Raw genomic sequence first — 26,906 nt, forward strand, 5'->3', positions numbered from 1 at the left:
CCAAGTTTTGTCGCCAACTTGGCGATTTTTTTTTTTTTTAAAATCTGCTTTCAATGTGGCCATTGCTAGTGATATTTAAAGAGTTAGAGAGAGAATCCCATTAAAATTGCAATAATAGGGAAATAGCATTAAATTGGTGTAAAAGGAAGTCATGTGATGCACACATCAGCTCGTTTTTTTGAAATTTGATCCAAAACTTTTGGCACTTTGGGGAAATCTAGGCATCAAGTTGAAAATGAGGGCACAAAATATCTGCACATTTCTACTATCCCTCCTTAATAAATTTCGCTATGCCACAGCTTTGTTTGTTTGCAACCAACTTTGCTTGGAGAGGATCATCATTAATCTAAAGGAGAAAGCAACATCAACTATTACCCAGGTGTATCATTTCGAATACCAAAGAAAAAGGTCATGTTAACCATTGATAATACTTTATATAGGTTATTAAACCAAATGCTTATTACAAGCTTTAATATAACAAGTAATCATAGGTATACATTTTATTACCCAATACAAAATTACAGCTTATATATTTTTTTATAGTTAAGAGCTGAAAAGTAAAAATTTTATCTACATTTTTTAGAATTTATACTTGGTTAGTGAATAAATAATGTAATTCTTTGTTCAAGTGCAGCAAAGCAGTAGAGTTATCAAAAAAATATTGCTGCTAAGAAACATTTGATATTTTAAGTATCCCTTTCGTACATTATGTAAAGAAATGAAAAATCGTAAAAAACGAAAGCAACATGGCCATATGTGCTGATGACCGATAACTCCTCATTCCTTCATCGATTCTTCAGATGGCTCCATGCTGGGGTTGATCTGCTGGTGATCTTCTTTCTTTTTGATTCCAGACAAAATATCATCAATACGCAAAAGCATGATTGCTGTTTCAACAGCCGTTTTATAAGCTTGCAACTTTACTGTAAGTGGTTCCCAAACACCATAGTTTTTCATGTCCACCAACTGTCCAGTTTGTCCGTCGATTCCCCAAGATATATTACCCGCCGTTGCATGCTTAGCACGAAGAGCCGTCAAGGATCGGATGACATCTCCTCCGCAATTCTGGATCAGAGTGCGAGGAATAACTTCAAGGGCCGAGGCAACAGCACGGTAAGGCCACTGGCTGATACCCATGATGCTTTTGGATTTTTCCATCAAGCGCTGACTTACGGCCATCTCCACTGCCCCACCGCCAGGAACGAGATAAGGTTCCAAGATCACATTCCGAGCCACACACATGGCATCCTGCAAGCTTCTTTCTACTTCAGACAAAATGTCCTTACTTGCACCTCTTAGAAGGATGGTACAGGCTTTAGGCTTCTTGCATTCGACAACGTAACAAAAGTATTCGTCCCCAATTTTTTCAATTTTAAACAATCCAGCATCTGTGCCGATATCGTCTTCGGTCAGCTCATCCACACGATTGACGACGGTAGCACCACAAGCACGGGCAATTCTGTTGTTGTCAGTCTTACGGACTCTTCGAATTGCGGTGATGTTGGCTTTCAAAAGATAATGCTGAGCTAAATCACTTACACCTTTTTCAGTGAATACGACATCAGGTTTAAATTTTATGATCTCTGCACAAAGATCCTGGATGTATTTTTCTTCTAATTGTAAAATTTTAGTAAAATCTTCCTCCTTCGAGATTTCTATTTCAGTTTGGCTTTCTCCTTTTTTATACTCCAAGTTGCAATCCAAAAGCATTATTCTTGGATTTTTAATATACCGTCGCATTTTTGCATGTGTTACATCTTTATTCAACATAACGCCATCCAAAACCTTGGAATCACCGATTGACCCACCTGGTATTTTCTCTACTTTTGCGTACCTTTTTATATCAATTTCCATGCGACCATTGACTTCAAGTTGAACAGTCCTAATAGCTGCCAGTGCTATCTCGCAGGCTTTTTCTCCAAAATTTCCCACAACTTTCGTTCGCAAACATCCCATAATGATTTTCAACATCTCATCAGTATTATCAACATCTACTGGGATTGAAATTTGAGATTGTAAAATATTGACAGCATCATCTAATGCTTGGCGATAAGCATTTATAATAACAGTAGGATGAGTATTTTGCTCCAGAAAGGGTAATGATTTCTGAAGCAATTCTCCAGCGAGGACTATTACGGATGTTGTTCCATCACCCACCTCTTCGTCTTGGGTACGGCTTATTTCAATCATCGTTTTAGCAGCAGGATGTTGAGCTGTTATTTCACGCAAAATCGCATTCCCATCATTAGTCATGACAACGCCGCCCATGGGATCGAGAAGCATTTTTAGCATAGCTCTGGGACCCAGGCACGTGCGGATGACATCTGAAACTGCTTTCGCCGCTAAAACATTTTGCACCTGAACTTTACGACCCGATTCTCGCGTCGTATTTTGACTGAGCACTAAAATTGGTGCACCACCGAGTTGCATCATATTGAACGCTTCTGTAGAATTCTTAACAAAGAATTTATAACACAATAACAAACCGGAACGGAGGAGAGCTTTCAAGAATGGCGAGAGAGGAATTTAAAATCCGTTACGGTTGCGGACTGGACAAAGTTTCCTTTTCTCCTGAAACTGTTTCAAGTTATTTGACGTAGCAGCAATTTCATAATTTTTCCTCTGCTTATTGAATTTTAAATAGCCAATTTCAACCCTGAAATATTTTTCTAAAAATTGACAAGATGAACTAAGGACTTGTCCTTTTTGTATTACAATAAGTTTAAATGGTGGCAATGAAAGAAGTTTCCGATTGAAAGAGACAGACGAATTTCTGCGCAGCATGACTAATTAAAATTAAAAACTACACTAAAAACCAAGAACTTATTGATTTCTAAGATGTTTCACAAAGTCTGTGTAAACTTTTTTATGCCTGGAAGTATTCCTTATTCTGCTTTTAGTATAGGAAAAAGTTCAAACATGTATGAATATTTTCATATTATAATGCTCAAAGTCAGTAATTAGTTACGCTACATAGGTATAGCCTATGGGGAAACTCATAGCAGGGCATTGATCTCTTCAGTTTCCCTTTCATCATAGCTTGCTATGTAGAGAAAAACGAAGGTTCAAAAGCAAAATCATATAAACGTAAAACTAATGAAATATATATTTATTTTTGTAGAATTTTTCAAAAACTCGGTAAGAAATGGATCACCAATCCTTTTTTTCTCTTTCTTTTATTACTTTAGAGAAAATTATGAGGAAAATTTGGATGGTTTAAATATTGCTGCGGAAGTTTATTCCATAGAACTTGCCTATCTTTTCAACTTAGGATTTTAATTCTTGCCTTCAAAAGCTAAATCTGAAGAAATCTTCAAACTTCAAAAACCACTAAATTTTCAATGTATATCTCAAAGTTAATCAATTGTGACTGAAATTTCTTATGGTCTCCACCTCTCCCCTCTCCTTTGTTTACCATTCTGCTATTCTAATTACTTTTAATGTTGTAGCAAATAATTACTGAAATGTTTTTAAGAACGAAAAAATCCATATAATACCACCTGCGCTCTTTCCTCTGAATTACCTGAAAATTATAAAACATTATCAATGTCAATATGTCATTTTCCCCATTCTTAAGTAAAATTACTATTCAGTTATTATATATCTACATTCAGTGCTGTAGCCATAAATCCTTTTTTTAAGGGGGTTCTGAATAAATTAGGGAGGGGAAGTAGATAAGATAACTTAAAGAGGCTGTGATGAGTGTGGGTGTAAGATAGCTTAAAGAGGGTCTCTGATCTTCATTGGGGACTAATAAACTGATTGATTAGAACCGGCCTAGCTGGGCCCAGAACCTATTGCTGGTTGTCATATTTGTATTTATTGAATTTTATTCCCTTTCTAAGTAAGTTTAGTTTCCCTGTATATTTTGCCTAATCCATTCTCAATATTGTAATGATGTTTTATTATTTGAGGGCCTTCATCGTGCATTGCTGATTTTTAAGACAACTTTTATTGCAATTTTAATCCCTAAGTCTTTTGTTTCTTCAAAGAGATATAGATACTCTCATTATTATTTTTTTTTAAATAAGCCTCCATTTCTAATTTTTTTAAACCAGGTCAGATTTCTCTTTAGTTGGCAACAAAGTAGATAATAACTTACGGGTAGAATTCTTATCCTGGTAAGATTAAAAATTAATGATTTATAATGTTGGCGGTGAAGGCCCTAAATCAGCATTTTAAAAATTATGTACCATGGAACCCTAGGGTTCCATGATGATCACTCAAGGATTCCACGAAAAAAACTTGCATTCTTTCCATTTTTCAAATTATCTTCCAAATGAACAGCTGAGAATATAATAATAGTAGATTGAAAACCCAGTTACTGTCAATGTCTTCAACAGGGGTGCTCACCTCCCCTCCCTGCCCCAAATACCACAAAGGCCCAAATATCCCAAATTAAGCCCCTCTCCCCTCCAAAACAAAAATCCCTCCCCCTATTTTAATGGTGCAGTCTGCGCTAGATGGTATTCCTGCTTTCAATTATGTCTGTTCTAGAATGCAACTCTTTTCTTCAAATTATATGCGATCCTTCCTTGCACCAGAAAGTTAAATTGATGCCATTCTGTGAAAGTCTGGTGCAATTTAAAGAGGGATGTTTCAGTTGGATTGTAAGAGGATCTAGATCATATTACGGAGTGGGCTGATAAATGGGGTATGGCTGTTAATGTTGGGAAATGTCAAGTGCTACATTTAGGGCATGGAAATAAGTGTACAAGTTATTATTTGCAAGGTTCAATTATTAGTCAGGCAGACAAAGTTACTGATCTGGGGGTCTTAATAAGTCAGGATTTAAAGTTCAGCCAACAGTGCAGCATTGCTAGTAACAAGGCCAATAAGATGCTTGGGTTTATCAATAGATCTATTTCTAACAAATCTAAAGAAGTTCTTCTGCCCCTATATAGAAGTTTGGTAAGACCTCATTTGGAGTATGCTGTTCAGTTTTGGTCTCCTTATCTTAAGAAAGACATTAATGTATTGGAAAGGGTTCAAAGGCGAGCTACAAGGCTAATAAATGGACTTTCGCACTTAGACTATGATTCCAGGCTTAGAAGGTTAAAAATGTACAGTCTTGAGCAAAGAAGAGACCGAGGGGACATGATTCAGTTGTTTAAATTTATTAAAATGAAAGATGTTACGGGACTGAAGTTTAGCACTGAAAACAGGACAAGGGGTCATTGTTTTAAGCTATTTAAATCTCAGGCTAACATGGATATTAGGAAAAATTATTATTATAGCAGGGTAGTGGAACCTTGGAACAGTTTACCGGAAGAGGTGGTAATGAGCAAGGGAGTAGATAGTTTTAAGAGGACCTTTGATCTTCACTGGGGATTGTAAATTGACTAGGAGCCAGTCTAGCTGGGCCCAGAGCCTGTTGCTGGTCGTCACTTTTGTATTTGTATTGTCACAAAATTTTAGGTGGGCACTTTTACCATTTGTAATTAAATGTATGTTCTCAACTTACAAGTCAAAAAAAAAGTGTAAAATGAATAAATTACAACAGATTTAGTGCTGAACCTGATCTGAGGATGCAACTTTCTTCCACAAAGCCTGATCTTAAGGATGCATCTATCATAGTAAGAATAAGTACCACTCATATCTTAAGAATTAAAACCGTAAAACTTAGTTTGAAAGGCGTTGTATAAAGATGTTTAAAGAAATTTTGTGTTAATTTTGAAATGTCTTTTTCTAAATCAATATTTTTTAAATCTATATGCAGGAAAAACTTTTGTTTCCAATAAACCACTTCTAGAATGTTCCATTCAAACTGTACTATTGGGAAAAACAAACGGGTCTCACGGGAAAAAAAGGGTTCCTCTTATAAAACAAATTAAGAAACTCTGCCCTAAATAGCTGGTTCATCTAAAGAAATGAGAGTTGAATTGGTGATTATTCCTTTAAACAGTTCTCAGCTCTTACCTACTTTCAAGAGAATTCTAGGGAGTTCTTGATTTACATAGCTACGTTGTTGAATAAAAACAAGTTAATGGATCAGGATGACAATCAATAGAGTTATCATATAAGGCTAGCTGATATAGAACCCAACCATTGTTTCAATCACTCGTCTGGTCAAGTGCTAATTCTATATTAGCTACCAGTATGTTTGGCTATCTTGGCTTCCTTAAGAAGTTTTCCACCTCCGTCACTTCCTATTCCTGGCTGATGGGTGCTAATAAGTAAGAAACTGCAGTCCTTGGATGGAATGACTGGGATGGCGGTTGTATTTTATAAAGATATTGGTAGATTCGTAATTTTTCAGGCATTATATTTACGCAGTTTTCATTTTTCTAAGACTATCATTAGCGGAGATATTAATGAAAATGTAAATTCTGAAGGGGCCTTTACTACTGTCCAAAGGAAAGTACGCTGGCACATTACCAAACCCTACCATCAGTTGTTTTTTTTAAGGTTATGTTCCACAAAACCCTTTTTGTATGGCTAGATTTTCTTTCTTTTTCTGTTTAAAGCGGAACTAATTGAATGATTCGGATTAATGGTAAAGTGGAGGAGGGAGGTGGATTAAGAATGGAATGGTTCTAAAGGTGTGCCACGCCAAAAAATTAGTGTACCACACACTTGGCAAGAAGTGGTGAAGCCCCTGGCATTGTGCACCAATCCGCCGCAGGCAGGTTGCACGAGCTGTCAAAGGCGGCTAGTATCCGATTAAAATATATAAATTTAGTGGTGGCTCTAGCAGTTATTGTCCCTTTGCATACTGTGTCCCGTTCCTGAATAAGTTTGAGCCATACTCTTTTAAAAGTCTAGAATGAGCTCTGTTACAGCTATGATTTTTAAAGTATGGAAATAATTGCCATTTATTTTATACAAAGCATATATTAGTTTTAAATTCAACAATAAGAGGAAGTGAATTGAATTCAGTCTCTAAAATATTTGCTTATTTTTGCAGATATAGTCGGGGGTTCTATTTACCTCAGCTGAGGAACACGCAGAAGATGTTCCATGAACAACACTCAAGTGGAAGGAAATATTGCAGTTCTGCCTCTAGCAATGTGAAAAGTAACTATCTTGTAAAAGAATTGAACATTCCTATTCCATATGGACATATTGCTGCAAAATGTTGGGGAGCTGAAACAGGAATTCCTGTTTTAGCCCTACATGGTTGGTTAGATAATAGTGGAACATTTGATAAGCTCATCCCATTGTTGTCCCAGAATTTTTTTATTGTTGCCATTGATGCTCCAGGGCATGGCAGGTCTTCTCATCGACCATTAGGTTGTGTTTATACAGATGTTGGAATGCTAATGGATTTCAAAAGAGTAATTGAATACCTCAATTGGAATAAATTTCATCTAATGGGACATAGTCTTGGAGGTGCTCTGGCATTGATGTTTACATCACTTTTTCCCAGTTTAGTTGAAAAGGTTGTGGTACTTGATATTGCAAAGCCAACATCAAGACCAGTGACTTCTTTCCCACATGAAACAATAAACGCAATACAGAATCATTTTAAAAATGAATCTAAAATGAATAAAGACCCACCAGTTTACACGATTGAGACTGCAGCTCAGCGGCTTAAAGAAGGCATGTACAATGAGGTAACGTTAGAGGGCGCAAGAATTTTAAATCAAAGAGGCACCCGCGCTTCAAAATGTGGTAAAGGTGTTGTATTTAGTCGAGATATCAGATGCAGGACAATTGAACAGTTTAGCAGGAGAAGTCATGAATTTGTGGAACAGTGCATGTCACAAATACACACTGAAATTCTAATGATTATGGCAAATAATACCCATCCTAATTATGCGTCATCTACACCTGAAGTCATTGAAACATTTTTCGGCATATATAAGAAAAACAGCAGAAACTTTCAGTTGAAGCATGTGGATGGTAATCATTTTGTACATTTAAATAACCCAGAAAGAATTGCACCTTTCATTAATGATTTTCTTCTGAATAATAATGAAGTGAAAATGTCATCACGATTGTAGGTTTCAGAGTTAAGACGTACACTTTAGTAATTTTGAGTTGCTTAATATTACAGTCCTCACCATCTTAGATAATTGTATTCTTCTTGAAAGGTTTGGCTTCATTATAGGTGTGAGATTTTAAAAGCAAGCTATTTATTTAAAATAATTTTTCCTCCGCTCTGCTACAATTAAATTCTATAAATTAAACTGAAAAAAAAATAAGGCCCTTAAATTCAATATTTTATACCAGCAGTCGGCAACTGGTGAACCGCAGGCTCAGAAGGTCAAAAACTGGAATGCCAAAAAAGTTTTCAAAATCTTAAATACACAATAAATTACCTAAAACAATTTTATGTAGGCAATAATATGTTTAGGCACAACTTTTATTACTTTTTCTAGTGTTTTAGAAGTAATTGCTAGACTGGTTAAAATTTTTAAAGACTTGTAAAATACAAAAGGTTTTCTGGATCTTCGATCAAAATTTCAAAACTTTCCAGACCCCTGCTGTATACATTTAAATGCATTTATTTAATAAGTAGGTTAATCATATTTTTTTAAAGCAGCCGTTTCATCACATTTTTTATTTTTTTTATTGATTCCATTCTACTTAATTTCATCAGAATAAGTGAAAAACACTTAGCATGTGAAAGTTGAATACAGCAGTTTGAGAAAATCACAGTACTGATGATGCTTCTCATTAGCTGTATTTTGGCATATTGTTATATCTTTTCAGCATTTTTCCAACACATAAATGTTCATTTATTGCTGACAAAATTTCAACTGATCGTTTGACAAAACAGTTTTTTGAATTCTCAAAAAAAAAAAAAAAAAAAGTTTTTCAAAGAATCCTGTTCTGAATTTGCTTGTCTTTCTTTTACTTGGTTATCTTCCCCTCAGAGGGGAAAGGAGTAAGGAATCTTGTGGAATGGTGAAACAAGGATGGGATATAATTCGGATAAGAAAAGGTGAGGCATTGGAACTCATAGAGCTTTTCAAATTGAAAAGCTCTTCATGACCTTGTCTTATTTCATACATTGAATTAAAACATTAAAAATTTAATTTTTTAAACTGCCAGTACTAATTTTGTCGAGCAGTGTTTTTGTAATGATTTCTTATTGATTTAAATCAGTTCTTTCAAATTTGATTTTAATGAACTGTTGATTTTATTAGTGGTGGGAAATAAATTGAGTGTATAAATTGCATTTTTGATAATTAAACCATAAGCCAGAATTTATATCAGTGTCATGAAACAATCATGAAACTTGAATTTCAGTGGTAATTCAAGTGGTTCAGTTATTGTGCAATCTGATTAGCATTATAATGGATGTTTTTTTTTCTCCTTCGACCTCCTTTTTCAGATTTCAATCAGGCTGTTGAATAGATTGTAAATTATTTATCCAAATTTTACTTGTATCACCTCAAAAAGCAATTTCTTACTGAATTAAAATCATCCTTAAATCTTTATTGGAGTTAGTTTTATTTCCACATGTATTCATTATTTATTCATATGTGATTTGAATGTGATATGTCTTTCAAAAGAGTATTAATTAAAAAAAAAAAAAATACATCAGTTGATGTTTTTATAAACGTTTGCTGCATTTGAAAAATTATTGTCCTCATTTTTATATAGCTTAACCGGTGATTTTCATTCCATGTAATATGTCATGCTTATTGATCATTTTGAAAGTATACATTTGTAAATGTAGATAATCTGTTAAGAGTAAAATATTTTGCTGTTATTGACTTGATATTCTTTTGAAATTATTTTTTTCAGAAACAGAATATTTCACACTAGTTCATTGGTATTTTATCTATAGCTTGAGTGTCATTCCTAATAATATGTAAATTTTTCCGGTTGCTCGAGAACCTTAAGTAAACAAATAACTGTACCTCAGAGCCAGAAAGACTTTAAGTTCAAAAATTATGATTTTCTGTTTATTAGTGCATTGTATGTAGATGCACATTCTGCATCGAGCCATGTGAACGTAATTCTTGCAAATAAATTCCTTTCAATTTTTTACTAGTGTTAAAAGAAAGTGCCTCCCATCCTTTGCATGCGCCAAAAGAAGTTTTTCCTCTCTGCTGTAAAATTATCATTTTGTGACTTACATTCCTCTGGCTCTAAGGTACAGTGATGTAATCCTTGCATAGGTGATAGTTAGGGATGTTAATTTGATGCTATTTTATTCATTTTATTTTACATAAAGCATAATATTTTCCTTTAATAGTATTTGCATAAAATCCTTGAAACACATCCATTACTTTAAATATTATTTTAAGATACATTTTTTTTAAAGTAAAATAAGGTTCATCAAAAAAAAAAAAAAAGCTTATAATTTTAAAGGATTTATGAAATGACAATGTATAAAGAGAACTGAATACAAGCAACTTTGCATTTTGTTTGAACGAACAAAATTAAATATTAAGATACTAAAAAAAGAAATTTTTTTTTTCTTTTTTTAAATACAAGTTAAGCATAAACATTTTATTGTAGGGGGAGGGAGGACATATTTTTTTCTCTGGCAATGATAGCCGAAACAGCCAATAACACCAATGCAAAATTAAGTTTTCAGCATCTTAAAAAAAGCAAATTTCATCAATATCCCCTGTTATATTTGTTAGTTAAATGTAAAATTGAGCACTAAAAATGAAAAACAGGAATGAAAGCTTGGAATAAAATTAAATATGGTATGTGGTAGATATTTTTGACATATGAAATTTTTAAATTATAATTATGAATAATTATGATTGTAAAAGTTAATCAGTTTAACATATGTTTGCTTCAGTAATTTAATTTTCAAATGGATATGATGAACTTATAATTCAGGGTTTGTATGTATTAAAATGATAAGAATGTATAAAGCATTTCAATATAGCAAATAAAGTTTTTCTATTAATATTTTTCAATTTATAAGGGATATAAAATCAATCATTTATAAAGATTTGAAATGTCTTTAATGTGTTTTTGTAATAAGTGAAGGATGACAGAGATTAAAAAGTGATTCCGATTTTTGTAATAGATAAAGGAAGAGCTTAAACCATTTTAGTAGGCTTACAATTTCATTCCATACTTTGAAGGTGAAATTTAATTTTATCGATGTAATTAAATCTCACAGGATACATTTACTGTTCTTATTTATTGAATATATCTACATTCACTAAATAAGAGGCAAATGACAACCAAAGCAAATAGTTCATTTTTCTAAAACAGAAAAAAGGAAAACTATACAGTTTCTGATAATATAAAAGTAATGTAGACTGCTCATGCAATTCAATGTTTTAAAATATTTAAATATTTGATTTTTTTCCTTTGTAGAAATAAAAAAAGGTAAGCAAGTAAACATCAAAAATAATTTTTACAAAAAAATAGTCAAAAATGAAATATATTTTTTTGCAATCATAATCATTAAATTAAATTCTAATTTCTGCTGAAGGAAAAAGAATCAAAATAGATCAACACATTTATTTACATTTTAGCAATGTAATACTATAAATATAATTCATTTTTAAGTCTAATAGCACTCAGTTCTTCAGTTTGTAACCCTTCCTCTTCCAATGTTTTCAGCAACAGTCGAACCTACAGCAATAAATATTGGATGCATTAATTACTCATTAACTTTTTGTTATTGAAACCAAATAAGTGCACATAACATGATTCATACATATTGGAAAATAATGAGGAGCATAGAAAAAATAAACCTTAAAAAATTTCAATGACTTTTGTTAAAACTAAGCACGACACAAACTAACATTGTGGATTTAACTAACAAGAAGCATCTTCTTTTTCAAGTACAAAAAGGCAAAAACGAAGCAGAAGGTAGAGAAGATGAAGAATAATATTTGACAGTTAATTGCTTATAAGTCTTTTGTTCTTCTATGAGATGAAGGACCATCGTTTATTTACATGTAAATGGACTAGGTTTTTGTTGGTTTTGATACAAATTACATTCGAGTTTATACCCATTGCTCTCCCTCTGGAAAAATTTGATACGATCGGCTGCATAAGACACCAATCTCATCTTAAAAGATTAAGCTTCGATTCGAAAATGAACATCATGCAGAGTGTAGTTAAATAATTGTTAAGAACATATCATTGAAAAGATAGGGGGGAATGTTAAGGTATTAAATAAAGGTAATTAAGTGGTTCAGCCTGAATACCTGTATTTTGTACATTCTACAGCAAATACTGCTTAACATTTGACATTTATTAAATACATCCCCCAAAGCAGAATACTTTAGGATGTTCTGCAACGTAAAATCATTTGACCAAAATTGTTTTACAAGTACTTCAAATATTGTACGCAAAAATTAGTGACATTTTCCACAAATTGGGTGCCAAAAATCAAAATTGTTTCATACAGGAGTTTTTTTTTTTTTTTTAACTGGAGTGTTGATATTTATTTGTGTGGAAATGAGATATTTCCAGAAACATCACAGCTTTCAACCAAATAACTAATTAAAGAGCACTGAATTTGGAAAATTAGTTGATCATGAAAACTACAAAATCAAAAAAACTTTAACAAGTCAAACCTAAACCAAATGAGATTCTCCAAAAATAGTTTATTTGCTTTCTAAAATGCATAGAAAGAGCAAAAATACAAAATTTCATAAAAGTCCGAACCTAGGTGGCAAACCACATTTTTCTGGTTAATTTTATATGGCATGAAGGAGCAATTAAAATAATGTTACTGATAAATAAATTACTAAAATAATAAATAAAATGAGTCAAGTTTGGGTTGCATATAATAAAACACTTCGAAACTTTCTAAAGGAATGAAATTTTCAGGATGCAAAGGGATTGAAATCTCAAACAAGACACGCAATTTCCGGCGATGGATGTGTTTCAATGTTGGCATGTTTCCAAAACATGGATGTGTATGGCTGGAATTGCAGTGGATGACGATCGATTGGGAAAGTCTTACAAAGGACTTATTGAATTCAACATTGCGAGATTACCACCAAATTACTGTAATTTGCGAGAATTTTAGATTTTCTTCTAGTTTTAAGAAATCTGCAGAATTTCTGCAAATTTCTATCTTGAGTTGGAAGATATTTGTAGAAAATTTTCAGTTTCAACAGATTTTCTGCACCGCAGTTTTTGCAGATTTTCGGCACCGCGGTTTCTGCAGAGTTTTTTTCTGAAATTTCACTGAAATTTGCAGAATTTCTGCAGAGAATTTATCAGTTTCCTCTTGCATTTGAACAGAATTGTTCTTCAGCTAAGGCATTCTGTTCTGCGACATACGTCGCAAATTTAGTAGCATTCTGCTTTGGGAAATACATCCAGCATGTATTATCATGCATGTGCTTAGAAATAACTAATAACCAATGAGAAGAAATGGTTATAGGGATCAAAAGTTACCTTTGTTGTTTGCATCTGTTGAGGAGTGAACTCTTTGTGTACAAACAATATTCCACTTTGCAGGCACCTGAGGGCTAGTATTCTGGCGATATTTACAACTGCATTACTATCAATAGTACTAAAAATGAGAATATAATTTCATTAATATTACTGCAAAAATCCATGTAAAATCCACATGAACAAATCAATATACCTATCATTGCATGCTGTTACAGAACTTAGCAAATTTACCAGATAGAGGAATTAAGATTTGTCACCAAAAGATTTTGAAAGAAATGATGTATTTTTTATAATTTTCCTTTTTAAAATTGCCACCATTTGGCACATACTATAGAACAGAAAAGGGGGGGGGGGCACTTTGAACTTTTTTTGGCAGATGAAACATTTAAAAATCAAGGTGACTTGTTAATATTATGCACAGCATTAAACACTTATAAAATAGTTCCAGGTAGTGTTATTTCTGGGATGGCTTCATGATTCGTAAAAGATTTTTTGAAACATTTTTTTTTTGGATTTAATAATTTCCTCTTGTGTGTGTTATAGTAAAACATAAAATACTATTTTTAAAGAAAAGATAACACAATTTGGCGCCCCAAACTTAGTGCCCTGGGCATATGCCTTAATATGGTCTTGGTATTAAATAATGAAATTATGCATTTCAAAATGAGATGAGAAATAAATAAAATTAAAAGGTGAACCATCATTACATAAATGTGTTTCACACCCCAGCAATAAAAGTGACACAACTAAAAAAAAAAAATTAACTTCCCCAAAAATGCATTTATTGGGGGGATAAAATGCCCATTAAGACGAAATATTGTTCAACTTAATAACAGTTTATGCATGGTAGATATGATTTATAAATACGATTAAGTTCAATATCGCTTCCTCTCTCTGATTGTACACCTTTTTTCCCCCTTCTTTTTCTTGTTATATTGGAGCAAAAAAGCGAAACTGCTTTGTTCCATTTTCGCAATTTGGATAGTAGTTTCGCATTTTGCGAGAAATGCGACCATAGCGGAAACCCTGGTGTAGGGGGTATGTGTGTTTGTGTGTAGGGGGTATGTGTGTTTGTGTGTAGGGGGTATGTGTATCTGTGTAGGCATGTGTGTTTGTGTCTGTGTGCAGGCATGAGTGTGTGGGTAGTTGTGTGTAGGGGGGGGGGTATATGTTTGCATTTGTAGGTATATGTGTTTGTATCTGTGTGCATGCATGAGTGTATGGGTAGTTGTGTGTATGTGAGTGTGTAGGTGTGTGTGTATGTGTTTGTGTATGTGTGTAGGTGTATGTATGTGTGTAGGTGTATGTATGTGTGTAGGTGTATGTATGTGTGTAGGTGTATGTATGTGTGTAAGTGTACGTATGTGTGTAGGTGTATGTATGTGTGTGTAGGTGTATGTATGTGTGTGGAGGTGTATGTATGTATATGTGTGAAGGTGTATATATGTATATGTGTATAGGTGCGCATATGTATGCGTGTAAGTGTAGGATACTGACGAAACCTGGAGACGGTTTTCGCTAGAGGTGCAGCATCTTGAGGAGCCGGTTGACGGTGATGCTGGGAAAATAAAATCATAGGAACGCCAAAAACAGTCAAGTGAGAACAATAAGCAATTATGATTGCTCAAAACAAGGAGAAAAGCAAGATTTTAAGCAATAGGTACTACTTTTAACTGATTAATTTTCAAATACTACAATGTGTACAAGCATTTATGAAATATTTACTGGTTAATTTTTGTAGTTTTGATTAACAGTGTTGAACACTTTCCAGATAAAAAAATGTTCACCTAAATTATGAAATTTTAATGATGCTTCACTAGTGATTGTATCAATTATAGACCACCATGCACCAGTTAGGTAATTTAACTTTGTGTGAAGTTTGTGAAAAGAAAGAGCATTAAGTTCTGATTTTAAATTCATTATTAGTTTGTTTTCAATTTTTTGAGATGTGTCACTTTTGTTCCCAGGGTATGGTATGTTGAAAGTGACTCATTAGTTTTTAATTAATAATCATACTGTGGCTGTTACTAAAACTGTTTTAAAGCACATTTATGAGAAAGAATTTACCTCTTTAAATGTCTCCGTATTGACCATTCTTGCGTTGAAGCCGAGACAACTGTGTGTCCACTATTATGAACAACTTTTGCAGTAGTGTGTTGTTGCGATCTTTCAAAGATCAGCCTGTAATTTAAAAGTTAAGTTTAATAGCATGGGGTATTTTTATTATTTTTTTCAAAGTAATTTTTCTTTACAATACATTAGGAAAGGAAAAAAACTTAATACAGCCAGTGTATTTCATGAATAACACAACCAGTTTGGAAGAAATGTGTATATTCTATATTTGGTTTTCAAAATATGATTGGAATATACAAGGGTTAGGGCAACAGTGGAAAATAATTGTTTACATCTAATAAAATTTTTCAACACTTGAGCAGAAATGCCAACAATAAGGCATTTACTTAGCTAAATTCACTTTATAAAAAAATTCAATATCTGGCAAACAATTTCAAATACCGAATTTAAAATCAAAATTCATATTAGCTTCGACTATTCTTAATTAATGTTAAAACAGTAAATTTTAGGTCCTTACTAGATCAAATACAATAATAAAAATTTCAATTATAAATTCAAAATAAAATTTTGATGCAAAAAAAAGTGATACATCAAACAAAGTTTTAAAGTTCTTTAATATAGTCAGTCACCTGCACTGTTTACAACCCATTTCCAATGGTGTGGAAATCGTAGGATATCTATAGCAGGGCCTGTTCTGTTGATAGTTTAAATGAAGTGATCTGCGTGAAGGTGTCCTACAGCTTCTAAATAAAAAAAATGGGTTGCGCTCAATGCTGAATACTCTGTTGAAGAACTATAAAACATGGTGGATATTTATCACTTTTGTATAGAGATGCACCAAATATTAGGTTGGTATTTGGCATACTGCAAATTTAGCAGACAAACTGAGGATTCGGTTTGGCCGAATAGTTTAATAATTAGCAACTGAATAGCAAACAAATTAAAATTTTCAAAAATTGGTAAAAAATATTTTTTTTTTTTTAAATAATGAATGAAAATTACTACATACAACTATAGCACAAAAGTAATTAAAATTGGTGTTTGCTCATTTTATCACATTCAAAGTAATTTTAATGTTCAAAAAAGCAATCAGATGCTAAATTAAATATTGTTACTTTTCAATTTTTCTTAAATCTGATGACACATACATTAACCTGATTGTTCCAAATTCATATAAATCTGACACAGTAGCCAGAAGAAACAAAACAAAAAAACATAATGTTAAATAGTAATAAATACATAGTCAATTCATTACTACTTAACATCAACTGCTATTTTTTTTTTTTTTAAATATGCAGCTTAAAAGAAGGAAAGCATCTGGATATTCAATTATGGTGCATTTTAAATAATTTCTAAAAATATTCTTCAAGCAAAAGTTTTTTAAAGAAAATCCATAAACAACCCTAATCGATAATAGCCCTTCTGCCAGAAAGCTATGTGGATGTCAATCTTAATCTCGTACATCCAGTGTCCAGGTCCCTCATCCACAAATTAAAAATAATCACTTAAAGGAAAAGTAAGTAGAAAAACACAGAAGTGGTGTGTTCTTTTGCTGAAGGTACCCAATCAGCCTGTGAAACAGCTGCTATGGAACTAGATCCTGGCACAAGAAATGTTGCTGGAGGAAGTCACTGTGCAATCCACTGACTCTGCATTAGGGAGAACAAGGAGTACACATCAAACCCCGGAAATGAAACTAGCTTAGACAGGAAGCGAAAGCTACTGGGCCAAAAAAAGGAAAAAAAAAACCTTTTTTCTTGAAATTAAAGCCTTATATTTATTAAATTTGCCAATATCCATACGTTTTCATCATTTATATTTAGTCAATTAAATCAGTTAGTGTTAAGCCAAAATGTTACTCTATCCATTAATTAACAAAGAAATTGAAGTATCGTTTAAATCTTAATCATGCATATACATTTTGTAACATACAAATTATGAGATTGTTTAAATTGAAAAAGTAATGTAAATAAGGCAAGTTCTCAAGAAAATACAGCATATAGCCATTTCAAGGCTACAATGGAGCCTCTTCATCAGTGAAAAAACTCAGCACAAAGCCAGAGAGTTGTGAGAGAACTGAATGTCAACAAAGTGGACATCTGTTTACATGGATCGACCAATAATGGGTCACAATTTTCTGGTTGCGTGCTGAGTTTTTTGCACTGATTATGAGGCTCCATTGTAGCCTTAAAATATGTATGCTGCATTTTCTTGAGAACTTGTGCTTTATTTACGTTGGTTTTTAAATATAATCATATTGTAGCACAAAGCTTATTTGATCATTTTTTATTTCCATTAAGAGATTATTTTAACCAAGCAATTGTTACTAAGTGGCTTTCAAAGAGTTTTTTTTTTTAAATCGAGAATTTGATCTAAAGGGGTACGAAAATATCAAGTGTAAGAAGAAGACCCATCAGTGAAAGAAATATAAAATTTAGCTACATACTTGTTCCAATATACCACACAAGGTGAATCTAACACGTAACCATTGGGTTTAATTTCCAGCAGCATTTGTTCTAAATTTCGAGGATTTCTGTTAATATATTCCGCATTAAAGACATCGTTTCCGCTCAGAGGTTGTGCAGGTCGTACTATATTTTCAGTATTAATTGCTGAAACATACAGAAAATAATCAATATTTTAGTTTACATAATTTGAATATATCAGGTTTTAGAATAAATGCAGTTTTTACTGGTTCTGGAGCAACAGAATCCACTTAGATCAACTAGATGAACATTATTCAAAATCATTACAGCTTTTATTGGAAAATTGTTAATTTTGTTATCTTACAACATATTTGGACATTTTGCAAGGCTGCAACGACATACAAATTATGTAAGGTTTTTAACATAGAGTATTACAGTAAACATTCCTAAAAAAAGTTGTAAGAAAAAAAAATATTTGCCGACTGCAACAGTATTTCTCAATATTAATTAATCTTATATAAGTAGCACAACAAAGATACACATAAAAATATTTTATGAAGGAACTCTCCAAACTTTAAGTGCATTACACTGAGTGTAATCTAGAGGCAGACATTGTTACAGCTTTCTACAACCAAGATACAGAAACTAAAACGTTCCCCCCCCCCCCCCCCCAAAAAAAAAAAACTTGTTTATTCCATCACAGGAAAAATGCAACTAAGTTAAAATTTTAAAGCAAGCATTCACAATTACAATGCACAGAGGTGTCAGCTATATTTAGAGTTTCAAATCCATAACTTCTGCTCATGACTCTAGGGATGTAATTTTTTCAGAAAAAGCTTTTATTTTTCATAAGAATGGTCAAAATTTGTTTTGTGAAAATAAAATTGCAACTGAACCATCTGCTATTGCCAAACCATTGTCTATACTTTGCACATACTTTTAAAAATTTAATTATAGCAAAATATAACAAACTAAGCTACTATTATAGCTAAAAAAAATAAAAACAACAGTTTGACAAAGGAGTCAAATTTTCGGGCTGGACTAAGAAGTGAAAATTTTTCTTTATCAATATAGACCTAAATTTTAAGACAATTAAAACATAATAGTAATCACTCTATAATAAAAATGTTTGTTTGCAAGAAAATAAATAAAAGAAAAGAAAAAAATGAAGTTATCAACAAATTGTGCTTACAAATATGTTTCTTTTTTCTCTGAAAAATGTTTGTGCAGCTTATGGACACATACCTTTCAATAGTGCTGCTTCAACAGGGTTCATACTCACTTTTAAAAGTGAAAATTAAGGACTTTTAAAGGACCCTCAAAAAATCTTACAGACACATCGGAAATAATTAAATAACTTTAGGTACACCATTTCAAAGTTTTCCAGTTGGGCAAAGTACTTGACACATATTATATATACACATACTCAAATGCATAACATTGTTTCTAAAATGCAAGGAGAGGTGCAATTGACTGTGATGCCCCATTATCAGTGAACTATACTTTAAAATTTCATACATCACAGGGATGAGAGTGATCAGAGAGCAAAAAGAAGGAAAACAAAAGCAAATTAAAAAAAAAATAAAAAAAATCTTAAAATCATGCAGAAAAGGCATGAGATCAAAATAGCCCCTGGAGTCCATGAGTCCAAAATTCCACAAAATAATGTTAATTTACCAGTTTCAAAGATAATACGATATTTTTTTTCCCTAATAGCTATGTTTGAAATAATTGGGTAGCAATAGTAATAAAGCATGGCGACAAATTGAAGGAAAAAGAACTAAAATATCTTTTCTTCAAGATATTTAAACTATGGTTTAGTTATTATTGCTTTTCATTTGTTACTAACATACTATTTTGTACAAATTTTCTGCGTTGCACAATTTCCTACAAGTTCATTTATTTCTCTATGGATTAAAATTTTGAAGGAAAGGCAACAATTTCTAACCCCCCAAGTCCTTGGGTTGAGGGAGCCAGGGTTCAATCTTGGCTGCATCACTCAATAATATCAATTTTTCATAATTTTTAAAAGAAAATTATTTTTTTAATGAAAAACATTTGAATTTAAGGTATTGAAAATGAGAACGTAAATTAAAAACTAGGTTTGTTTGTAAAGTAAAAATTTACAACAGAGTGAAAAATCTAAGTGTGTCTAAGTTTCCTTATGTGATAGAACATACTTTTCACAGCAAGAATTGAAAATACGTAAATAAATATATATACAAAATAACTGGTTTGTCCATTTTTCATGGAACTCAAAATTTGGTTTGAAAAACTTCGTAATACTATTTCAGGATCAAATCTTGATCAAACAAGATCAAATCAGGATCAAACTTGAAGTTGCTTCATTTAATCATGAAATTGCAAAAAAATCTATAGACTGTAAAGCCTAAACCATTAGAGATGCATCATAAATATTTCACTCTTTCTTCAATACCTATAAAAAAAGCAACCATGCCAAGTTTCAATACAATCCAAGACTGAAGTAGGGGCACATTTTTTTTTGTTGACTTTTGCATTTTTTCTAAAAAGATTTTAAGGAATAAAAATATTATTGAAATAATGAATAAATAAGCAGATATAAAGAAGCACACGGTAAAAAAACCTTCCAACAATAAAAATGATTGAAATATTTACAGGATGCAAAAAGATTTAAATCTCAAACAAGGCATTTATAATACATACAATTTTTAGGCGAAACACATGTTTGACATCATTGTCATGTATCCCAAACATGTGGTTTTGGCAGATATTGCGGAAGATGAAGCCTTTAGGGGGGGAAAAGTAAGAAAATGGGGACCAAACAATATAATTTTTAAAAAATTACGGAAATTTTCAGAAAATTAAGGGATTACATTTAAGGTTTTTTAAGGACCTTAATTTTTCTTGATGAAATTAAGGGTTTCTTAAGGTTTTTTTTAAAGAAAGTACGAACCCTCTTCAATGTTACTACAGACAATGAATATCTATCTTGATTCACAGCCCAGTGTAGCCATTTATAAATTATTCTCACAGTGGCAAACTGTCTTTTGACCCCTACAGAGATAACTGGAATACAACTAATGATTTATAAAGTTTTATATAAATTTGACAGGTGAATGTTTTGTAATTGTTGTTTATACGAGTAATTTCAATCAGCTTCATTTTAAAAAAAATCAAATAATTTCCGTAAATCTTTTTTTCTAATTATTCAGATTAATTTTTGTAAGACCTTCATAAGCAAAGAGAAAGTTTCTACTTTCTCATAAATTTCTTGCATATTTGGAAGCGCGCACACACACACACACAATCATCATTTTAAGCTTGCAAAATCTCTCTTCTTTGCTGATAATCTAAGACTAATACAGCCAAGAACACCAGTATTCCTTCTCTGTTGAGTCTGGTATTCTTGGTTCTCAATCACCTTAAACAGTTTAGGGGGAGTGAAGGCACATTGGTCCGCTTTTTTACTTTTTATTTTTTATCTCATCATATAATTAAATAAGCAGCTTAATTTTCTATAATTTTTTATTATATATTTCTAATCAACCCAGATTTTTTTTAAATGTTCAATTCAAAAACTTTTAATTTTTTGAACAGAACTTTCTGAAGTAGACCAAAGTGTTCCAGGCACATTGATTTGTTTCTCCATTATGAAAACAACCTTCTGTTGCTATTTCAATGATAAATAATATTTTAATTAACTTATGTTGTTTTGTGATTAGAATTTAAGCACATTACTAAAATACAGTAGAATATCTTCTTTATAACACCAACCTATAAAATGCACAACTTTTCAGAAGTAAATAGCGAGTTTGTAGCTAAAAAAATTAGATGGATGTGGAATGTTGGTCTGCTTTTCTACTTTTATTCTTTAACTCATTAAAAAATGTGTGGTGAACATTGGTTCCCGTTATGAAAACAACTTCTAAAACGATTTCAATGATAAATATAATTCAATATTGTAACTAACTTATGTTCTCAAATGTTTGGTATGAAAAAAAAAAGTTTAAAGATCAATATAATATAAAAAAGTATTAAATTGACCAACTTCTACTTTTGCATAATTTATGGCAGAACCATCTACATTTTCTCAAGAAGCAGGACAGCTTGGTTCTACATCAACTTCACTATTGCTATTGTTACTAGTAGAGATGTACCGAGTAGCACTTTGGCCGAGTACTGAGTACTCGGCCTTTCATTACTCGGCCGAGTACCGAGTTACCGAGTACTCGGCCTTTCACTACTCGGCTGAGTTACCAAGTACTAATTACGTTTTAAGAAGGACCACCGACACACGTGATGAATTTTGAACTTATTGGAATAGTTGTATAGACCTCCTTGTATATATAATAGTTTTTAAAACTAAATTCCTGCCGAAATTTAATTACGCATTATTTAAAAAAATTTGTTTATGTCAAAAATTTTACAAAAAAGTTATATTTAAAATTAAAAATACATAAATAAAAGGTATGAATCAAGTTGGAATTAAAACAAATTATACCAATTGTAGTTATAGTCTGCCAAACATAAATAATTTTTAAAAGCAAATAAAACAAATATGTAGGAACACTGCAGACACGTATTTCTGCGATATAAGGAACGTCTTTTTCAGTGCATAAAATGTGAGCTAAAGAATGTAAAGACATTTGACAAAAGAATCCGACTTTTGTCGGATGCCTTTAAAGCCACGAGCTCACACTTTGTGCATTGAAAAAGGAATTCCTTGTAATGCTATAACACATGTCTGTAATGTGCTTTTAACGTTGTTTTATTTCCTTTTATTTTTTAAGCAAAGGTATTTTTATAATTCTTATAACTAATTTTTGTTTGTAGCAAAAATCCATTTTTAATATAAAAATTCCATATTTTCTATACTTACTTTTTTTGCCCAATTTTTAAGAAATAAGTTTTATTTACTTTGGGGACATTAAAATAGAGATTTATTCCATTGAAGCATTACAAACTTCATTATTCTCAAAATTTAAATTTGACTTCTATAAATGATTGCAGAATATTATATATGCTTGCACTTTTTTATAAATTTTAATATCTGTCTTGGACAATATTCAATTTTTTGCAACTACTCGGTATTGGCCGAGTATCGGATCAAAATTTGGCCGAGTACCGAGTACTCGGCAAATTGGCCGAGTACCGAGTAGTTACCGAGTACTCGGTACGTCTCTAGTTACTAGAATTTTGCTCTGCTGATTTGTGTAGAAGTTCTCTCTTTTTTTTTTTGGTTATTTAAAAGTGGATAACGTATCTCATGTTCTTGGTCTGAAGAAATTCTGTCATAATATTTATTTTATTCATGACAAAAAATAAAGAAACGATAAATAATAAGGATGAACTAAAAGAACAAACTTTTGGAGAGGAGTTCAATTTATTACTCCATTCTTCTTAAAAACGATTTAAAAAAACAAAGTTGCTGACCCATGTAAATTACCTAGCACTTAAAAAAAAATGTTTCTGAAATAAAATTTGTTCAATGGAACTGTACCCTGTGATTTTGTTATAGGACTTGTAGGTTATAGGTCCTCTTTTTTGTCAAATTAAAATATTAATAGTATTAAAATTAATTTAATTCATAGATAACAAGAAAATAAACACTAAAAATTAAAAAAGGACGAACTTGCAAATCGCCAAAAGGGTTTCAACCAATACAAACCTTCTTTAGGTGGTGGTGATGGTTGAAGATGCTTTGGGAATGGATATTTCCAGTTAAATCGGCGCAACGGAGTAAGAAGAAAGCGATGACCAAACTTTAAAGACATTTTTCCTTTATTTATGTACGAAAATTTCAAGTACAACTATGTCTTAAGTATTCTAATAAGAATAAAACTGATGGATGTTTTTTACTTCACTGCCGCGGATTTGTTTTTGTTTTGAAGTTTGTAACGCGTTGCAGTTAAGATAAAATTAACTGACGAAAATGTTGGTAGTACGTGCGTTACCTTGCATGCGTTCGACAAGCTCAACCGGTAGCGACCAATCGATGGATCACGTGACAGATAGTCACGGTAGCTAATATTGCTAAAGCATTGGAGGTGACGTCCTTATTTGTCATGTGATCAACCCACCCATGGGCTACCGATCGCTCATCGAATACAACCCTTGACTGGTTTACCGGTAATTAACCACAGCGTTCTATGATCTATCGGTTGACCGCAATTTAAGCTGGTTGATTGAAGCACGTGATATTTTTGACCAATAATAATTAATTTTTCTCCTTCTTGTTTGTGATCAACCATAGCCCAGGGACTCTAAGCCCCACTATATGGCGCTGGCGCTTATGGGGACAAAGTATTTAGTGGGGCCTCAAGTATTCATGGGGCTTACGGGGCTTAATAAGTATGCAATGGGGTCATGGATAAACCGATCGGTTGCTACAGGTCAAGGCAGCAAACGCAAAGCCTGTGTAAAAAAATAAAAAGTAAAAGTTCAACAACGTTAAAAGTACAAATAAACTCTTATTAAACTTTATTTTTTCTGAAATTCGTATTTTTTTATTCACCTTTTTCCCCCCGAAGAAGCAATAAAGGGACTCCAGGGAAAGTTGGGCTGTGGACTGTCCTCCGTCGAAATGGAAGCTGTCGTGGTGTACCCAAGAAATTTTTTCGCAATAAAGTATGCAAAACTTTATTTTGGACTTAGATGTTGGGACGGGGGAGGTGGAGTATACTGCCAGAAGGTTTTTGAAGTTATACAACCCCGGAATATTCGCGAACTTTGACCGTGAACTTTCCGAAATAACGATCTTGAAACCATCATTCTAATTTGAGATGTTGCTTTTTTTTTTTTTGTTAAGAAGACACACCATCTTTAAATGTTAAGTACCCTTCTTTTTTCGTTCTACTGAAAATTTGCTTTAACTTAAGTTTTAATTGATTGTACAACATAACGTTTTAATTAAAAAATTAACTCCTTCTTAAGACTCGATTACTTTTAGAGGGGTTTGCCGACCACTATGGGTACTGAAACCTTATGCATTTCCAATAGTCGGCCATGGCAGATTGACCACAGGGTCTATACTGTTTGGTTGATGTGACCAATAGTCGACTACGTAATTAATATGGATTTTCTAAGGTTCATGAAATCTTAATATATATATATATAAAATGCTAATGTGCGTACGTAAAGACAGGGGTTTCTCTATCACCACCAATTCCAATCAACTTCTGCTTGGGGTGGTAAGCACCCCTTGGTCTCCTGGTGGGAATAAGGGAGTTTGGTCGCGGTGGGTGGAAGTGGGTGGTTGTGGGTGGCAAAAATGTGAAAAAGTATATGTCTGTCCTTTTCTAACTTATGAGAACTACGAGAAAGTTCATAAAATTTTAGGAATAGTCTAGAAAACTCCAGAATGGGTGCAACTGTTACAATCGATCTAGATTGTTCTAGAAGATTCTCAATATTTCTAGAATGATCTAGAAAGTTCCAAAACATGCGCAAACGCTACAATCGACTAAGAATGTTCTAGAAATTTCCAGAATGATTTAGAAAGTTCTAAAAGGTTTTAGAATGATCTAGAAAGTTCCAAAACGTCTGTGAACGTTAGCGTAAAATAAAACATAACTTTTCAATTTACTAAAATGTTTCGTATTTTAACTTGTAATTATTTCAATTTCAATTAATTAATTAGTTAATTAATTTGTTATACTCTCTATACATCGCATGTTTAATGGTCGGCTAAGTCTCTCAATATTTAAAATAGAAATCTATATTATCTACGTTAAAAAGAGAATTCTTAAATATTTTATGTGCCATTAAACATGCAATGTATTTTAACCCGAGCAACGCCGGGTTTTGCAGCTAGTAGTAATTAAAATAAAGTACTGACACAGTGGCAATTTAGATGTTTTCAATTCCCTTTCTAACGTTATTTCTTCGAAGGAAAATGTTTAAATTTGTGCCTTAACTTTTTTTGACAAATAGAGTCGTTTCATCATTTTACTGCTTTTAATGTTGGTTTTAGTGAAGAATTCTCAAAAAAAAAAAAAAAAAAACATTAATTTGAATTTTTGGAATCTTGAATTCAAATTATGTTTTTCGCTATCACGAGCGTATGTATGCGCGTGTGTGTTTGTGTAGGCGCATGTGTGTGTAAGTGTATGTATGCATGCGTGTGAGTGAGTGTTATGTACGCGCGTGTGCGTGTAGGCGTTCGTGTGTGTGTATATGTAGGCATGTATGTTTGTGCCTGTGTGCAGGCATGAGTGTGTGTATGTGTGTGTAGGAGTGTGTGAAGTCGTGTGTTTGTATGTGTGTGAGCGTGCGTGCGTGTAGGACATGGACGCCTCCGACCAGGAGAAGCGGATAGCTCAGGACCGGGGGACAGCCGCGCCTGGAGGACGGTGGGCGGTGGTGCTGCAGAGGCACCCTGGTCCAAGCTGAAAAAGGAACCGGAACATCAAGAACAGTCAAGTGAGAACAATAAGCAATTGTGATTGCTCAAAAAAAAAAAAACTTTTTTTTTTCTTTTTTAAAAATCAAATCATGATGCGTTGATGAGAGTGATAAAATAAATGATCAGGCTGCAATTAATATTTAATCAACAATAAATAAACATTCCCATGAGCGTTAAACCTGTGATTATTCTTTCTATTGCTCATTTTGCTAAACTATTTGCTTCACCAAAAGTTCAAGAAACCTGTTTTCTATTGAGCCAAATTATTCCGAATGTTAGTACCAAACCTTATTACTGCTTCTAATCAAATATTTAATTCACTGGGTTATCTTCAGAAGGAAATCAAATTTTACTCCTTGTTTAAAAGTATGCCGATTTTTTTTTTTTTGAAATAACAAGATTTCGAAGTTGCATTCCGTTGATTTACTATACCCACTCGATTTTAGTTTATTGATTGTTTACGTATGTTCCTGTTGAAAGCTGTTAGATTATTATCTTCATCACATCCCCCATTTCTCAATTTCCATTCACTCACATACAGGCCTGTCATCTGGGTAATTATCGGGGGGGGGGGGGGGGGGTTGAATATACCCCCTGTATTTTCAAAACATAATTTAAATCCACATTTTTGCTTGTATTTTGATGTATTTTTCCTATAAAATGCACAGAATTCATACCCTTTGCCCCCTCCCCTTCCCCGAGAAAAACTGGACCTGACAAAATACGGACCTGAC

At 32.7% G+C, this 26,906-nt stretch overlaps 3 protein-coding genes across 4 annotated transcripts; 1 reads left to right on the plus strand and 2 right to left on the minus strand.

The window, feature by feature from the left end:
* Positions 1 to 428: 428 nt before the first annotated feature.
* On the minus strand, positions 429 to 2,512 carry LOC129226558 (T-complex protein 1 subunit gamma-like). The gene has a single exon (XM_054861174.1). It carries the CDS (start codon positions 2,431 to 2,433, stop codon positions 778 to 780), a length of 1,656 nt encoding a protein of 551 aa, XP_054717149.1. The 5' UTR covers positions 2,434 to 2,512; the 3' UTR covers positions 429 to 777.
* A 260-nt stretch (positions 2,513 to 2,772) lies between these two features.
* Positions 2,773 to 9,653, plus strand: LOC129226565 (serine hydrolase-like protein 2). 2 transcript variants are annotated; one of them, XM_054861186.1, is made up of 2 exons: positions 2,773 to 2,921; positions 6,908 to 9,653. In XM_054861186.1, the coding sequence occupies exons 1-2, from the start codon at positions 2,839 to 2,841 to the stop codon at positions 7,944 to 7,946; spliced, it is 1,122 nt and encodes a 373-aa protein (XP_054717161.1). In that variant the 5' UTR covers positions 2,773 to 2,838; the 3' UTR covers positions 7,947 to 9,653. The 2 variants fall into 2 exon arrangements, with proteins under 2 accessions (XP_054717161.1, XP_054717167.1); XM_054861192.1 differs by lacking the exon at positions 2,773 to 2,921 and adding an exon at positions 3,023 to 3,138.
* Positions 9,654 to 11,022: 1,369 nt separating this feature from the next.
* On the minus strand, positions 11,023 to 23,658 carry LOC129226581 (39S ribosomal protein L18, mitochondrial-like). The gene is made up of 5 exons (XM_054861204.1): positions 23,437 to 23,658; positions 17,807 to 17,972; positions 15,355 to 15,468; positions 13,288 to 13,405; positions 11,023 to 11,502 (listed from the first exon to the last, which is right to left on the minus strand). Exons 1-5 carry the CDS (start codon positions 23,540 to 23,542, stop codon positions 11,413 to 11,415), a joined length of 594 nt encoding a protein of 197 aa, XP_054717179.1. The 5' UTR covers positions 23,543 to 23,658; the 3' UTR covers positions 11,023 to 11,412.
* Between the last annotated feature and the right edge of the window lie 3,248 nt (positions 23,659 to 26,906).

The sequence above is a fragment of the Uloborus diversus genome, chromosome 1 (assembly GCF_026930045.1).
Source record: "Uloborus diversus isolate 005 chromosome 1, Udiv.v.3.1, whole genome shotgun sequence".
Taxonomy (NCBI): Eukaryota; Metazoa; Arthropoda; class Arachnida; order Araneae; family Uloboridae; genus Uloborus; species Uloborus diversus.

Coding starts and splice junctions, on each gene's coding strand:
- LOC129226558 (XM_054861174.1), bottom strand. CDS start 2,433: ATGATGCAACTCGGTGGTGCACCAATTTTAGTGCTCAGTCAAAATACG.
- LOC129226565 (XM_054861186.1), top strand. CDS start 2,839: ATGTTTCACAAAGTCTGTGTAAACTTTTTTATGCCTGGAAGTATTCCT. Junction 2,922..6,907: donor ATAGGAAAAAGTTCAAACAT/GTATGAATATTT, acceptor TTATTTTTGCAG/ATATAGTCGGGGGTTCTATT.
- LOC129226581 (XM_054861204.1), bottom strand. CDS start 23,542: ATGTCTTTAAAGTTTGGTCATCGCTTTCTTCTTACTCCGTTGCGCCGA. Junction 15,469..17,806: donor TGTGTGGTATATTGGAACAA/GTATGTAGCTAA, acceptor TTTAAATTACAG/GCTGATCTTTGAAAGATCGC. Junction 11,503..13,287: donor AACAGATGCAAACAACAAAG/GTAACTTTTGAT, acceptor TTATTGCTGTAG/GTTCGACTGTTGCTGAAAAC.